At 44.7% G+C, this 16,606-nt stretch overlaps 1 protein-coding gene and 1 non-coding gene across 3 annotated transcripts in view; both read right to left on the bottom strand.

The window, feature by feature from the left end:
• Positions 1-16,606, bottom strand: part of LOC147429026 (uncharacterized) — a 58,850-nt gene that overhangs the window by 31,769 nt on the left and 10,475 nt on the right. Inside the window, exons 2-5 of one of the 2 annotated variants that reach the window (XM_086495286.1) lie at positions 4,400-4,473; positions 565-690; positions 334-459; positions 3-74 (exon numbers count right to left, since the gene is read on the bottom strand). In XM_086495286.1, the coding sequence (XP_086351412.1) occupies positions 3-74; positions 334-459; positions 565-690; positions 4,400-4,473 (398 nt within the window). Of the gene's footprint in view, positions 1-2; positions 75-333; positions 460-564; positions 691-4,399; positions 4,517-16,606 lie in introns of both variants that reach the window. The other variant, XM_086495288.1, reaches the window with a different exon arrangement.
• TRNAL-AAG (transfer RNA leucine (anticodon AAG)) lies at positions 2,751-2,831 on the bottom strand. Its single transcript has one exon. It is a non-coding gene; the product is annotated as a tRNA-Leu (tRNA).

Here is a 16,606-nt window from a genome sequence, read left to right as displayed (position 1 = left end):
ACCTGACCCCAGTATAACTGATCATTCACAATAAAACACGGAACCCCGAAGGCTCCCATACTGGCCAATTTAACCTGTCAGCATGAAAAAGTAGTTTGTTACCATCTAATAGACATATTGAGAAGACGCTCTATAAATATCTGCATCAGTACAATGTCTCTTTCTTCTTTTTAACCTAAGCTTCTCTCTCTTGTCAAAATACAAAATGAGTTCTTTTCTTGCAACAACTATCAGGAGACTTTAGCTGGCACATGCTGGTCAAGCTCAAGCTCATAAACAATTGCAAGTAATTGATTTCTCAATCACCCAATGTTGAATGAAAAGTCTTTTTACAGTATTCTCATGAAGCTGGCGCTTTGATTCTTCACAGTTGATGGAAACCAAAGGAGTGCCAAATTGATGGGCAACCTTCTCAAGCACTTCCATACTTGAGATGTCCAAGTTCTGAACCCAGTATGCCTGAAACACATTTGATATCAGGCCTCTATGCTACTATGCCTCTTGCAATAGCATACCATGACTGTACATACACAGACAATAATTGCAAAATTCATTCTATAGTACCCGAAAAAGGGCATGGGTGATCGATGGACGGTCCGCTTTTTGAGTACTCAATATCAATCTGAGGGCAGCAACAGTTTTAAGTGGATGTCGTGTATTCTTGAAGAATGGGGCACCAACATGATTCACCTGCCATGCAAAGAGATAACAATTAAAAAAAGATCAACAGAATTTCTGGACCGGAAGGTAACAGATTGTAAAAACAAACTTCGTTCAAAAAATCAACAGAGTTTGTCTTTTCAAACTTTCAAAGCAAATCCTCCAGCATCCATTACCTCACACAAGAAACTGGAAAAAAAAAATCCAACGGTATAGTCACACCCTCAAAAGACTAAAGTCAAAATGTTCAACCTGTGACAGACCAACCTGCACCCCATTTCCCTCTCATTCTTTATGAAGCATACGTGTATGGTTTTCCTCCTCTTCTATGAGTCTACAAGATACTGCCACAGGAAACCATGCACCTCAGGCCTACATCCTGCGCAGCTTCTTAACCTTTAACATCCTTCAAACAAGGCATTCATAAGCTATCAAAAATTTGTGTAATCAGCGCAATAACATCCCCAGATAATAAGAGCAAGGACATAAAGTTTTGGAGCCTTGATAAGACCAAGCAAGGGTAGGTGGGCGTGGTCAGGAAAGGATGTTTTCCAGTGCCAAGATTGTCGGATTTACTGGCCACGAGCTAAATCTGAAATGCAATGAACAAAGTGGATTTTGTGAAAGCTACTGTTGCCGAAGCAAAACTATGACACTCAGCAAAGATAATGAAAAGTGTGGAAAATTGACCACCATCACTAATTGTTCTTGCATAAGAAATCTCATTGCAATGGAGAGAGGTTGAGAATCTCAATAGCTTGTCGCAAATTGCAGTTAGGTTCTGAAGTCACTTCTGGGGATGCTTGAACGTAGGAGTGGCAGAAGATTTTAGTTATAGCTTTCTCAGATGCAAAGCGAGCCCTGCCCTCGACCATCTGATACCCAATGGTTGCATGATCCATAAGCTTTTGTAGTGTGGAGGTTCTACTTTTGTAGTGTGGAGGTTCTACTTTTTAAGCAATACTCCAGTGACTTTGAAAGTAATCCACAAGTATGCTTCTTGCATTGATTAGCTAAAACGCCATCTTTGACAATTGAAGCCGTTAAATTGTATGTATCCCAAAACTTCTGATATGTCATGTGCCTCCTTGAGGTGCAAAGTAAGCTGATTCCAGGTAGAAAGGCAAAAGAAATTTTAAAATGTTGCCCAATATTTGGTGCGTCATGACGTGCAATCAATGCGCTCTACCACTGCAAATCAATTCCTTTCAAGCAACTTGCAACTCGAGCAGTCTTGGAATCTTCTATACAGCAGGCGTTATTAAAGCCGAAATTAAGTTGTTGAAGAAATTGCAGAGCTTTGTGATGATCCTTGACACCTGAAAAAGTCTGAAACTTGATTGGGGAGCCTCCATCTTTAAAGGGTTTAGGTCCAAGAAACATGGATGGATGATAACAAGGATAGAATCCGAGATACATGAGCCAGAAAAGTGGTTGTAATTTGGTGGTGGTGGCATAGATGGATGAGCATTAGAAGCACGAAGTGACTGCTGAGAAGAGTGCATGGTTTGCCAAGGTAGCGTACAAGACATGATATCATCAAGAGGCCGAAAATCATCACTTTCCAACTTCCACGAACAGGGTATACCGTTCCAAGGTGATGCAGCTTGTTATACCAAGTCGACAAAAACGTGAACCTGATGTACATAATTTCACAATCTCTGACCGACCGGTTGTTGTGGCAGCAGATCTTTCATATTTACGCTTTACTGCAGCATGTAGGAATGAGACAAAAACGTTGTTTTCGCCTCGCCCTTCTCACCAACTATCACTTTACACGTGAGACTTCCGGGGTATACTCTGATGCAGTCTCTGACGGTTTGATTGCTCTCTACCTCGAGGGCCCGCTAGAAGAGCTCATAAACATGCTGACAGGGTTTTTCCATGCGCTATAGATACTTCCAAGCCCTTAAGCAGCAGTGTCCCACAAAATAGTTGAGTGCTCAGTTGCAAAGAGAAGTCACTCTTGGAATAAAGATACAAAAAACAAGCAAGGACACTCTATGGACGCCTTGTACAAACGAAGCAAAACTATCTTGCCAAGTTTGAGGCAGAGCCACCAAATGTAGCTATGTGAAAAAACTATCATATGACGAAAGTGGGATTTGAACCCACGCCCTTTCGGACCAGAACCTTAATCTGGCGCCTTAGACCAACTCGGCCATTTCGTCCTTGATGACAATGGATCGTGATAATACAAAATATTAACTAAATCTTGTTTTGCAACGTTAAAGCAGGCGGGGCTGGCGGATGTATAAACGTTGGGTACGACACAGGAGCGGCCTGACAATGGTTTCCCAACCTACGTAGAGAAACAATGGCGAGGTTGCTTGCAAGGAGCATAATTAATTGCTGAACCCCCAAAATGGGAGCTTCTGTAAGGAGAAGGTCTATGCTTTCCTCAGCCACTTGGTGTCGATTGCCGCAGTCATGATGAGTGCGGGGTTACCATTCGCAGCTGAGAGCTGAGACGATATTAATAGGGCTGCCCAAATTTTTGACAACCAGGTTCAAAGTACACTCGTTGGTTTCCAACAACGGCCTGAATCTAATGGCGGTATGAAATTTAGAGAAATGCTGTTATCAGGCAATCAGAGAGATTGAATGCTGCTCCTCTTGAACAAACTAAACCCAAGGGAACAAAAGTGAGAACAGAAACAGAATTTTTACAGTAGCTCAAGTTGAAGCAAAGGAACAAGCTACCAAACGCAAACAGCATTTGACTGCAGTAGAACCGAAGCTCAGGATTAATCAAATCATGAAGTAAAACCAAGATGAAGAAAATATTAGTCCCTACATAGAAGTTTATTGAGGACGGATTATGGTGGAAGGTACAGAGTGGCGGATTCTAGAGCTCATGTGAACATGCTTAACTATGAGGTGTTCGAGCAATTGCAAAATATCCCTCTACAACAAGAGGAGAAAGAAATTTCTGCATTGACGCTTTAAGATATTTCTATTGACGATTAATGGTACCATTAGGCCAAGGCTTTGGATAGGATGATACTGGATAGGATGATGCACAAAGAGTGCCAAGAAAATTGGCATTGCAAACCACACTATGTCAGTGAAGAAACAAATTTTGACATGCCAGACTTCTCTGGATATATTTGACACCTAAGAGTGCCAATTGAGAATACATATTGGCTGGCATGTCTGGGCAAACAGACAAAAAAAGTGAGGAGCAGCAGGTGCCAAAGATTTCTGATCATTTTGAAGAACTTTGGCATGATCCCTTCTACTTATCTAAATTGCCTCTGAGATTGACCACAAGGAGAAATGCTTCAGGGATGAGAAGCATCCATACGCCAGTCACAGCCGTCTTGTCACCAGCAAGAATTTCACTTGACTTGGCATTACAGACAGTTTAGGTAGTCTTTGAGACATCCTACCCTAAGAGCTTCTTCTCTCTCTCTCGGCTGTCTCAACTTTTGGCTCAGGAGACCTGAACAACACTGTTGCTAATACGTAGCTGAAATTGCACCATACAATAATGGCAATTCACAAAACCAGTCCTCCATTGTTATAATCTCTGATGTTTATGTAAAAACAGACCACTTCTCAGTTTAATGAGGTTCCTAACTTACCAGCATGACACTCTCAATATTATAGGAATTCTCAGTGCCTGAATGTGAATTTTCGTTGAAAATACAGGAATTCAAAATTCATTTGCAAGCAACTAGCTCAAATAATTAAATGCTAATACCTGCCCAAATGTCAATTGAATGGAAACACTTGCCTGTATCTGAAGATCCTGAGCTACTATTTTCTGTTTTGCCGGTGGCATGGAGTCTGTAGCCGAACCGCTTTTCCCTACCAACAATCACATCAACAATTGTGACTTCGATCATGCTGGCTATAATGAAAAAAGAAAAGCCATTCAATCAGCAAACCTGATCAAAATGTCAAATAACACACATGGTGTTGACAAGTCATGGTCTTGTGAAAACAAGACAGTCAAGGATCTCTCTCTCTCTCTCTCTCTCTCTCTCTCTCTCTCTCTCTCTCTCTCTCTCTCTTATTCAGAGAGGGTTTTGGTCCTCTATCTAGGGTCATGAGTTATGAGGATCAGAGATGTCTTGGACTATATCTACTTGAGTTACACAGGTATAGAGACACTTTACTGGGGAGAGCTAGAGAGAGGCAGTCCCAGAGACACATTACAGATTTCTTTTCACTAGATATGGGACAGCCAGAGGAGCAGCCACCACTGCAGAGCTCGTCCCACACTCATTCGACCACTACTGGCACTCTCATCGACCGAGCATTGGAGCTACAGAGATACAGACGACCGCGACTGAGGAGAGGAGCTACACAGCATCGACGGAGACTACAACAGAAGATTCGAGCCATACTCTCTCGACATCCAGAGTGCAGATGAGGATGGATCCTCACCATTTCTTCCATCTTTGTTTCACACACTGTTACATCCAGTTTACCGGGTACCTATTGTATCAGCTGCTACACCCACGTAGTTTTAGATTGTAGTAGTAGTAGTAGTATTTTGTTCCACTTCTAGTTCTTTTCTAGTTCTTTTGTACCCAGACATGGTATTAGATTCACTATTTTGTAACTGATTGGTCTCATAGGTCATTTTGGCCTTTTGAAGACGTTAATATAACATTTCATTTCATTTCATTTTCTCTCTCTCTCTCTCTCTCTCTCTCTCTCTCTCTCTCTCTCTCTCTCTCTCTCTCTCTCTCTCTCATCATACCATCTCTCTCTCTCATCATACCATCTCTCTCTCTCTTTACCATGCTTTCGTTTAGGGTTTGCTGCTGTATTTTAGGGTTCGCGACCTGTTTTTAGGGCTCGCGACCTGTATTTTAGGGTTCGCGACTGTTTTTTTTTTTTCTTTCTTTTTTTTTTTTTTTTTTTTTTTTTTTTTTTTGGAGTTGTTGGACAGATCTGCGTTTTAGGGTTTGCTGCATTTTCTGCACTTTAGAAACATCAATCCTCTCTTCTCTCTCTCTCTCTCTCTCTCTCTCTCTCTCTCATGTCATCCCCAACCTCACCTATGGCAACAAGCAAACTCAAATATTTGCTTCACTCCAAACGAATTTCCATCATTGAATTGGAAATGAAAGCATGGAGAAAAGAGATGGAAGATTGGAGGAACGCGAAGACCGTTTTCCTCCGAGAAAATGAAGAAAAGGAGAAGAGGTGGAAGGACGAGAAGGATCATCTTCTCAACAAGATCGCCACGTTGGAGAATAGCATTTTGGACCTCCACAAAGAAGTGTTGGAAACACGGTCAAAAAATGGGCTTGAAGAGGGGGAATTTCAGCCCTCTTTGAGGGAAGAAATTGACAACATCAATGAGGAGAAGAAGTCATGGGCCGCGGTCATATCCGAAACGCAAAAGAAAGTAGAGGAGGCCGAAAAATGGATTGAGGTTGCCAAGAAAGGGAAAGGTAAGGAAGCTCCTTGTACACCCACTCTTATCAACATGACCCTCGAAGAGGAACAAAGAAGGAGGGTGCGGGCTCTACATGTGAGGGTAACCGGCCTCAAGGACATAAACAATGTGGAAAAAGAGGTCACAAGCCTCACATCAATGATGGGGGTGGAGAAGCCTTCACACACAAAGGCATGGAGAGTGGGCAAGAAGAGTGAGGGCCCCGGAGAATCTTCAAAGGAAAGAGCTCTCATACTACGCTTCCCTTCATTGGAAGAGAAGAAGGAATTCTTGAGGAAGAGACCTACTCTCAAGAAGACAGGTATTTTCTTAGGCGATGACCTCACTCTCTCACAACTTGCGCATATGAGAGAAGTAATGCCCGAGATTCAAGCGGCAAGGGAGAAGGGGAAGATGGCCTTTTACAGAGATGGTCGGGTGGTGATTGTAGAGCGGCGCTCTACATGACGGTGCGAGACCTATGGGACCACATTGAGGATGGCGACTTGGAATTGTAATGGGTCTATGAGGTTGGATGTTGGTGCCTTTGAGGACAGTTTCAGAGACAAGGACATTGTTTTCTTTTCAGAGACTCACCAGGCCCCTGGCCAACTGATGCCACATGTGGTGGGATACAAATGGGAGACAGCCCACAGAACAGTCACGAGATCTGAGCATGGGAGTAGAGGTTCAGGAGGAGTAGCAGTGTTGTTTAGGGAGGAGCTACAGCCACTACTACATATTGTACGGAGAGATGATCAGGCTAGATACATGTGGGTGAGGCTGAGAGCTGACACAGGTCGATTTCTATATATTGCTATATGTTACTTCCCCCCCAGTACGTCAGTATATGCTGTATCCAGAGGGCAGTCGCCTTTCTCAATTCTAGATGATGATATATGGGAGTTTTCTAGGGATGGTGATATCATCCTCCTAGGAGACTTCAATGCTCGAACGGGCAACTGTCAGACAGTCTTCTACGACACCTCAGATGAGATGCTTAGAGAGTTGGATGTGGGTGAGCTGGGGTTTGACAGATGCTCACATGACAGAGAGCAGACTGAGTATGGGAGATACCTCACGGAGATGACGACTACACATGGGCTAGCCATACTTAATGGCTTACAGCGGTTTCCTGGAGCAGCAGGCTTCACATGCTTTCCACACAGACATGGGGCCAGTACAGTGGACTATGTTATGACACAGCCGAGCTTTATTCCTTGTATTCAGGATTTCATGGTGGGAGCCAGACCAGTGGGCGTAGCAGTGGATCATGCTCTCTTGACACTGTCCGTATCTTTTCAGTTTAGTACAGCCCAGAAATCAGGAGGCAGGTCACACACCCGTTATACATTTACACCAGAGACTGACTCGGTTTATACAGAGGCGATCTGGGATCGTCTATGCACAGTTGCTCCAGGCCTCTCAGTAGAGGAGTGCACTACTTTATTGACTGAGACACTACATGATGCAGCATCAGAGGCATACCCACACACTCAACCGGATCGGAGGCGACATTCTGGGAGCATGCCCCAGAATAGTTGGTATGATGAGGAGTGCAGAGAGATGAGAGCCCAGCTTCAGAGGGATCTTCATTTAGGAGTCATCACCTACAGACAGTCGCGGATTGCTTTCCGGCGCCTTGTGCGAAAGAAGAAACGAGCTTACCTGGCCCAGATGGAGCGAGACTTGTATCAGTTGTTCTTGAGTAGAGACTCAGGCGAGGCATGGCGACTCTTCCATGAGCACTCCCCTCCCCCAGTGATTACTTCTCCTGATGTGTGGGGCCAGTATGCGGCATCGTTATATACGGTTCCTGGGCAGGATCCCCTTCCAGATCCTACAGAGCCATGTCCACCTACGAGCACCTTCTTTACCACTGAGATGGTAAAGAGAGCCATTGACAGGATGAGGACCCGGAGGGCTTACGATCATGACGGTCTAGTAGCGGAGCACTTTATACATGCTAGGGATATGCTGATGGAGGTTCTTGCAGTGTTGTTCAATCGTGCCATGTGTGAGGGATTACCTGAGACTTGGAGGTTGTCTACTATTGTGCCTATATTCAAGGCAGGTGATCCTACAGAGCCTGGAAATTACCGCACTATTATGGTTGGACACACACTGGCACGATTGTATGCATCCATTATTGAGCAGCAGTTGAGTAACTGGGCAGAGGGTGAGGGTGTACGGGCAAAGGGACAGGCAGGTTTCAGGAGGGGTTTCTCCACTCTTGACCATATTCTGACACTCAGAGCTATCATTGAGGAGGGCAGGTCACATGGGAGACGGATTTATTGTAGCTTTGTGGATTTCCGCAAAGCATTTGACATGGTACCGAGAGCTCGACTGATGCGCAGACTGCAGGAGATGGGGGTGCCCACAGTGTTGATTTGGGGGATTATGGCTTTATACAGATCAGTGATGGGACATGTACGCACCCCAGAGGGGATATCTGACTTAGTTCACTCCACTATCGGGGTGAAACAGGGTTGCCCATTGTCTCCTACTCTATTTGGTATGTATGTTGATGAGGTGTCTGATTACATTGACAGAGAGGGTGATAGAGGTGCCCAGCTGGCAGGGACGTGGATCCCATTGTTGTTATATGCTGATGATATTGTCTTGATCTCTGACTCACCAGAGGGTATGCAGCGACAGTTGGATGCATTACACAGTTTTGCAGAGGATAGTGGATTGTCTGTAAACCTTGGTAAAACCAAGGTCATGGTGTTTAACACCACACCGCAGTGGATCAGGAGATCGGCACCGACCTTCACGTATGGTCAAGAGATTGTGGAGTATACAGATGCATACACTTACCTTGGGATAGTCTTCACTGGGCCGAGGTTTTCTTTGGGGAGAGCAGCAAAGACTAGACTGACCAGAGCTTATGCGGCCTTGGGAGGCTTGGAGAGGATGTGTTCGCAGGTTCAGTTCCAGGAACCTCGGACAAAGTTATGGCTCTTTGATACTTTAGTAGCCTCAGCTATGATGTATGGGGTACAGGTATGGGGACCTTCTGTAGGCCAGGATGGTTGGAGACGTATGGAGAGGCCCTTGGTATCTATGATCTCCCGATTGATTAGAGCCAAGGCCTCCGTACCTCACGCGATCATTCGAGCAGAGCTAGCTGCCCCCCCCATGGAGATTGAGGCGCTTACCAGATCAGTGTCCTTTGTGCACAGCCTATGGGATACTACTAGAGACAGATATGCTAGATTGGCCCTTGAGTCTTCCAGACAGTTAGCTCTACAGGGGGACACTTCATGCTGGTATGCACAAATGACTTCATGGTTTCAGACGCATGGCTTCACCATGGACAGGTTGCCCCCTTTCCAGTATTCTCTTCAGGCACCCTCGCTGTCTCTTACACGGGTGGAGATCACTAGACTCATTCGTCAGGACCTGATCCAGCTCGACACCAGGAGGACATGGATAGAGCCGCCTCAGGAGTTGAGCACGAAGATGGCTTTCTATAGAGAGCATCTTCTCCACCTCACAGGAGATGGGTTTGTGATTCGACCCAGCTACATGGACACACATATGTCTCATGGTTTGCGTTGTGCCATTGGTCAGATACGCACATCCTCACATCAGCTCGAGATTGAGACCGGTAGATTCAGAGGGATACCAGCAGACAGCAGGATATGCCGATTATGCCAGAGAGAGCCAGAGACAGAGTTGCACTACATATGTCATTGCACAGTGTTCTATGAGATACGGGGGCGTTTCCACTGCTTATTCAGAGAGGGTTTTGGTCCTCTATCTAGGGTCATGAGTTATGAGGATCAGAGATGTCTTGGACTATATCTACTTGAGTTACACAGGTATAGAGACACTTTACTGGGGAGAGCTAGAGAGAGGCAGTCCCAGAGACACATTACAGATTTCTTTTCACTAGATATGGGACAGCCAGAGGAGCAGCCACCACTGCAGAGCTCGTCCCACACTCATTCGACCACTACTGGCACTCTCATCGACCGAGCATTGGAGCTACAGAGATACAGACGACCGCGACTGAGGAGAGGAGCTACACAGCATCGACGGAGACTACAACAGAAGATTCGAGCCATACTCTCTCGACATCCAGAGTGCAGATGAGGATGGATCCTCACCATTTCTTCCATCTTTGTTTCACACACTGTTACATCCAGTTTACCGGGTACCTATTGTATCAGCTGCTACACCCACGTAGTTTTAGATTGTAGTAGTAGTAGTAGTATTTTGTTCCACTTCTAGTTCTTTTGTACCCAGACATGGTATTAGATTCACTATTTTGTAACTGATTGGTCTCATAGGTCATTTTGGCCTTTTGAAGACGTTAATATAACATTTCATTTCATTTCATTTCTCTCTCACACACACACACACACACACACATACCCCACACAAGTTCCAGGTAGTAGCACTCCTAGATTCATTTTAGCATCTCTTTTTTGTACCCAGACATGGTATCAGATTCACTAGTTTGTAACGGTTTGGTCTCAAAGGTCATTTTGGTCTTTGAAGACGTTAATATATCATATCTCTCTCTCTCTCTCTCTCTCTCTCTCTCTCTCTCTCTCTCTCTCTCTCTCTCTCTCTCTCTCTCTCTCTCTCTCTCTCTCAGTTTAATGTATCACACATGCCACGGGTAGCAGCCCCTACTCGCTACACCTTTACATGGGAGACGGACTCTGTCTACATAGATGGGATCTGCAGACGCATGTGCACTGAGGAGCCATGGCGACATTTGGAGGAGCTCACTACTATATTGACACAAACATTGCATGATGCAACAACAGAGGCATAGCCTAGGCAGAGACGACGTTCTGGGAGCATGCCCCAGAACAGTTGGTATGATGATGAGGAGTGCCGCGAGACGAGAGCCTAACTTCAGAGGGAGGTGCTTTTGGGGGACGTCACTCATAGACAGTCTCTGATTTCCTTCCAACGCCTAGTGCGGCGGAAGAAGAGGGCTTTTTTGGCTCGACTAGAGCAGGATCTATATCAGCTATTCTTGAGTCAAGGCATGGCGACTCTTTCATGAGCACCAACCCCCCCCCCCCGAGCTATGACTACTGTAAGGAATCTAGTTACTAATCTTTAATTAAGTACTTAAACTCATGATTAAGACTTACGAAACTTAAACTTGACTCGGAGACCAGACTCAGAAGACTCTGTGTTTGATTGATTCATTGAATGATTGAAATGTGTTACAAGGGTGTTCTTATATAGAAATTGAAGAGAGACAATGAATAGACATGACCATAGGTCTAGAGACATTACTCTAGGCCAATAGTCGTGTCCTTCTGTAGTAAAGTCGTGACCCTTTGACGTAAAAGTGCAACCATTCATTGAAGAGGCATGGCTATTCGCCGAACAGGTGTAACTCTTGGGCGAAGAGACACATCCTTTGTAGTCTTGGATCTGGTGCGTCTTCGTATCTGCAAAGAATCAATCGAAGAAGGTAATACAAAGGCAAAAAAATACGTCACAATCGTGACATTCCCTCCCATTTAAAATAAAACCCAGGGTAGTTGTAGAAACTCCGAGAGAAGGAAATGTATTGTTGTAGTGCTTCTGCATCCGAAGCTTTTTCTGTTAAGTCCCACGTCATGGCACTGTTTTTTACCATAACTATTTTGCCAAATTGAAACTTGATCATATCTGCAACTTATCTCATCTTTGTCAAAAGTATCAGTATCACATCTGCAACTTGATTAGTACTTTTGACAAATTCATTTGTAACTTCGAGCTTTGTCCAAGAAAAGATTAATCTTTATCTGCTTCAAGTGAAACTATTGGTAAACTTTTTTGGTTGAGTGATGACCACTGGTTGGCGATCTGCAAGGTATTCCATTGGTTTGTCTGGAACAGTAAGATCCTTTTGAAGGGATGTCGTAGACTGAGATAGAGTAGTATTTGGAGGTACGTCCATCTGTAAAGGTTTATCAGTGGAACAAGTTGTGTCCAAAGATTCAATGCAGCGACTAAAGTCGTGCTGCAAGAGTCTGCATTTGATTTATCCGTTGCATTATTGAAGGTAAGGACTAGAGTCTTCAAGTTTGAAGAATTATCATTCACCACCGCATTTGGTATCTGTTCAAAAACAAAGACTTTATTCTGCAAGGGCGATGACAAGGCGAATTTTTCTGCCTGGATCACGGCCAAAGAACGGGTTATGTGCTTATCCGTTGTTACACAAGAATCGGAATCTTCTGAATCTTCAATTGTTTCAGCGGGTATTTAGGCTTCCAATTGAGAAGGGGAAGGTCGAGGAGCTGTTGCCTCTTAGACCTCTGAAGGATCCTCTTGCACAAGAAAAGGATCAATAAATCTTCAACTTTACCACCATCACATAAGAAAGACTTAAATGCAAGGCATGGCTCGCTAGGGGGAACTTGTCCAACATCGCGGCATTCACGATGGAGAACTCGACTAGGGTCGGATATATGTGTCACTAAGTAAGTCCATCTTGATATCCGCTAATGATCCTGTGGAAGCTTCATATTGCTGCTTCTATTGCTGATGATTCTGTTAAGAAGTTGGTTGCTTAGAACTGTAGCATTTCCAAGAATATTCATGTTGAGACTTTTGTTGCTCGCACGAAGGTACTTTGTGTCTAGTTGTCTCTGAGAAACCATACTTTGGGTGAGAAAATTTGAGTTCCGAGGCTTTTGTTTGAGTGGTTCTTCCTGGTCGACCACTGAAGCTTCAAAAGAAGATGGCAGAGAGCAACATTTGTAGTCAGAGAAGTAGAAATATGACTCCGCGAAGAGCTTTGCGTCTTCATCTGATCCAAGCGAGTGTCAATCAATGCGAGGCTTCTTGAAATTGCTGCCATATGCTTTTTGGGAACTGCTATCAGGTCCTCCTGTAAAATATTGTCGTCCCCATCTTGTGATCCAGTCATGCTGACTCCTTATAGAAAGTAATTGATAACTTGGAATAAGCTCACACCGAGGCTCGAGAACTGGAACCTGTGCCGGAGTAGGTGTTGCTACAGGAACAGGTTCCGAAACGAGTACTCCGGGAACAAGAATGGAACGAACGTGGTAATACGTTCAATTCAAGTGCTTGTATAGATGTCACGTGCTGCGGAAGAGAATAAGGATTTGCTCAGATCTAGTACTCCGCACACAAACTTTTTTTTTGTAAATCTGCTTTGATTAATTTACAAGTGGGAAAGCTCAAAGCGAGAAAAACCCACGAAAAGAAAGGGATACAAAAAGCGGAGCACTATGAGGCTCCGAAGGCTAGAAACAATCAAAAGTAAATCCTGTAGGTATCAAGAGTGATGTCTCCAGCGTCATAAGCAAAATGCAGCGCTTGACGAAGAGATAATTTGAAATAGGGAAAGGGGTCAACATAAGAGCCTTGGAACATTAAGGAGTTCCTATGGTGCCAGATGGCCCACAGAGTCCAAAATCTGACCAAGGTGAAGAACACCGCAAACTGAGATTGCGGTGACTGAAGCACCCTCAAAAGCCAACAGCATCTGTGAAAAGAGCCGGAAGGAAAACGCAGTCGAAGAGCAGTCGACACTTGCCGAATGAAGGCTTTGGCGTGGCGACAACGCCACTGTAAGTGTGGCACAGTCTCTTCAACTTCAAGGCATCTGGGATGGCGGGAAAGCGCAATATGCTGAGCATGTAACACACTGCCAACAGGTAGAGCTCCCACCAAGCAGCGCCACAAGAAAACACATTCCTTCAAAGGTAGATGACTCTGCCAAATGCGAGACAATGTGTGTTACCTCCACAAGGATGACTCAGAAAGCAACCAAAGCTGATTACCATGATGCACAATCCATACATCACACTGAAGGATGGCATAGACACTGCCAGCTGAGATGCAGTCCAATCTAGTAGTAGCCAGGATCCAATCAGAGAAGCGAGAGTCCACATCCAAAGGAGGAATGGGTGAGTGATCAGCAAGAGAGGAGAATAGTGAGGACCCAACCGAAAGCGGACATTGCATCAATGAACGAAAGAACATAACCCGAGTCATCAAGCACCTGATACACCTGACAGATTCCTTTTGGGGAAAGAAAATACCCTTGGCGAGGAGACCGTTGAACCAAAGTCGAAGCGAGGGCCCTGCTCCAATGCAGACTCTCCAAACAAAGAGAGTTACCCACAGAGGATTGTCGACCATTCCACGCCAAATGCGAAGTGACAACCTTCCAATCAACAATGAGAGAATAAGTAAAGAGACATCCAGGAATGTGTCCTTCACGCTTCCCAAAAACAACATCCCAATAAGTCGGTTTCCAATGACCAAAAGATGGGGTGACAATGTGCGTACACAAATGTGTGACCATGAGAGCCTAGGGTTGCTGTTGCTCCACCAAAACTGGCAACAGCATAGCTTTTCGAGCCAAAAGATGATGTCGCAAGTCCAGAATATTCAACCCTCCAAGCCGTTTGGGAGAACACAGCTTGTCCATAAATAGAAGCCGAAGACCCTTCTTGCTAGATGAGGTCCGCCAAAAATGTTCTAAAATATTGGACATGAGGGACTGCAAGCGCAACCGAGACCAGGATAACAAAGGCAAGTAAAATTGCACATAAGCCACAAGGATGCATTGGACAATCCTGAGACGCACATATAGTGGCCACGTGGACAGTTTCCAATAATTTAACTTGGAATGCAGACGTTGGAGCACCCAATCCAGTTTCTGCATCGCCAATACATTCCAACCCAACGGATAACCCAAATGGCGAACCAAAACATGTAAAGGAATAATCTCCCAGGCCACAATATCTTATGCCAGTCACACTCTTTCAGAGGCAATAGCTTGGATTTACAAAAGTTTAACTTTGAGACCTGCTACCAATCCAACAAGTGAAGAGTGTAAGGTGCAGCAAAAGTGAATGTTGAACTTTGCTCAATATGAGTGCTCTAAACTGTGCTCAAGGGTTCCTTTTACTTACGGAAGGGAGAGCCTTCCGTTCCTTTAGTGAGAGAGTGCAATGGACACAAACAAAGTAGTGAACACTATGAATGAAGGTGCTGAGACTGAGAGATAGAGAGAGAAGAATACGACACCAGAATGTTGTCAAAACCCTTCTCCGAAGGCCCCACTCTCTATGGCGAGAGCGGTCTACTTATGATTGCACAAATCTCTACAATGCTTGGACTTGCCGACGATGTTGACGACAATGAGGACGATGACGAGACGGGCTGAAATCTGAAAATGCTAAAGGCTGAAATCTACAATTCTTTATCTGCTGAATTCCGACTCTATGTCGATGACGGCGATGCAACGACGACGCGCTGAAAACGCAGATACTGAAATCTGCGTTTTCCGGGCTGAATCTGCAAACTGCGCAGGATCTGACCGTGCGGCGAGGATCTGCTACAGGAAGGTGAGATCTGCGAGGTTTGGAGGCTCTGCTACGGGTACTGACTGCTGAAAACTGAAAACGCTGAGTCTAGGGCTGATTCCGTCGCGAAGATCTGCAAAAACGCTGAGGTGTCTTGCAGATGCAAAAACGCTAGGGCTGAAAATCTTCTGTCTAGTGCAATCTGCTATGGATCTGCTGATGCAACTGCTAACGCTACGGCTGAATTCTCCTCTGTTGTCGCCAGGCTGATGCAGATGCAAAAACGCTGGCTGATCTGGGTTCTTGTCCAAAAACACTAGCTCTTCTGCTGTAATGCAAAAACACTAGAGAACTTGGGTCCTGCTGAGAAGTTGCTTGTGAGCAATGCTCCTGCTACCTCTTCTGCCAGAAAGTGCTAGCGCTAGGTTTCTATTTATACAACTTAGCAAAATTGCCCTACCTAGTTTCCAACAAAAGTCACTTAAAAATAATAAGTGAAAAATGTCAAAAATAGGGAAAATAGGTCTATCCATTGTAAAAATGCTCCTGATGGGTTCTAAATGAAATCTGATGATCATGCAGTGTGCAACCAGAGGATATGTATCTAATCTAAGTGCCTGGACATGCACGGTCTGCGAACAGACTCACAAAAGTGCCAGATCACTTCCAATTCTAGACTGACTTGACTGAACTGAACCCTGGTCATGCTGTAGCTTGTCCACGGACACATAGGGTTGGATGTGTCATGTGACAGAGTATGCATAATTTGTTGTACATCATCATAGTGATTGCGAGGCATAAACAAAGAATGATTCGCATAGGCCTTACCAGCAAACTGCCATCCGGAAGGTAAAGTCAGGCTCTATAGCCTACTAGTGGAAGTCAAGGAATCCAAATACATAAACAAGGGGTGAGTAGCGATTGCATAAAGCAAAGCACCCAGAGGGAAGCCCTGCCTTACCGATCGTCCCAAAGGCCAAGATTCTGTAAGAGATCCATCCAGCAAGCCTACAGAAGTGTTGTGTGCATACAAGAAAAGCACGAGACGGGATAGCCTAGGCCCAAATCCCAAGTGTTGCATGGTATCCTCCCAAAGAACAGTATCAAATGCCTTTTCAATGTCAACCTGCATGACCAAGACATCCTGTCGAGTATATTTTGCATATTCCATACCAATGATGACATTCGCGACGTTATCAATAATTTGACATCGTGGAATGAAGCCGTATTGAGA

This window comes from Adiantum capillus-veneris, chromosome 22 (genome assembly GCF_014529385.1).
Source record: "Adiantum capillus-veneris isolate H3 chromosome 22, ASM1452938v2, whole genome shotgun sequence".
Classification (NCBI taxonomy): Eukaryota; Viridiplantae; Streptophyta; class Polypodiopsida; order Polypodiales; family Pteridaceae; genus Adiantum; species Adiantum capillus-veneris.
The sequence above is the reverse complement of the archived record's forward strand: the minus strand, read 5'-3'. Positions and strand labels throughout refer to the sequence as shown.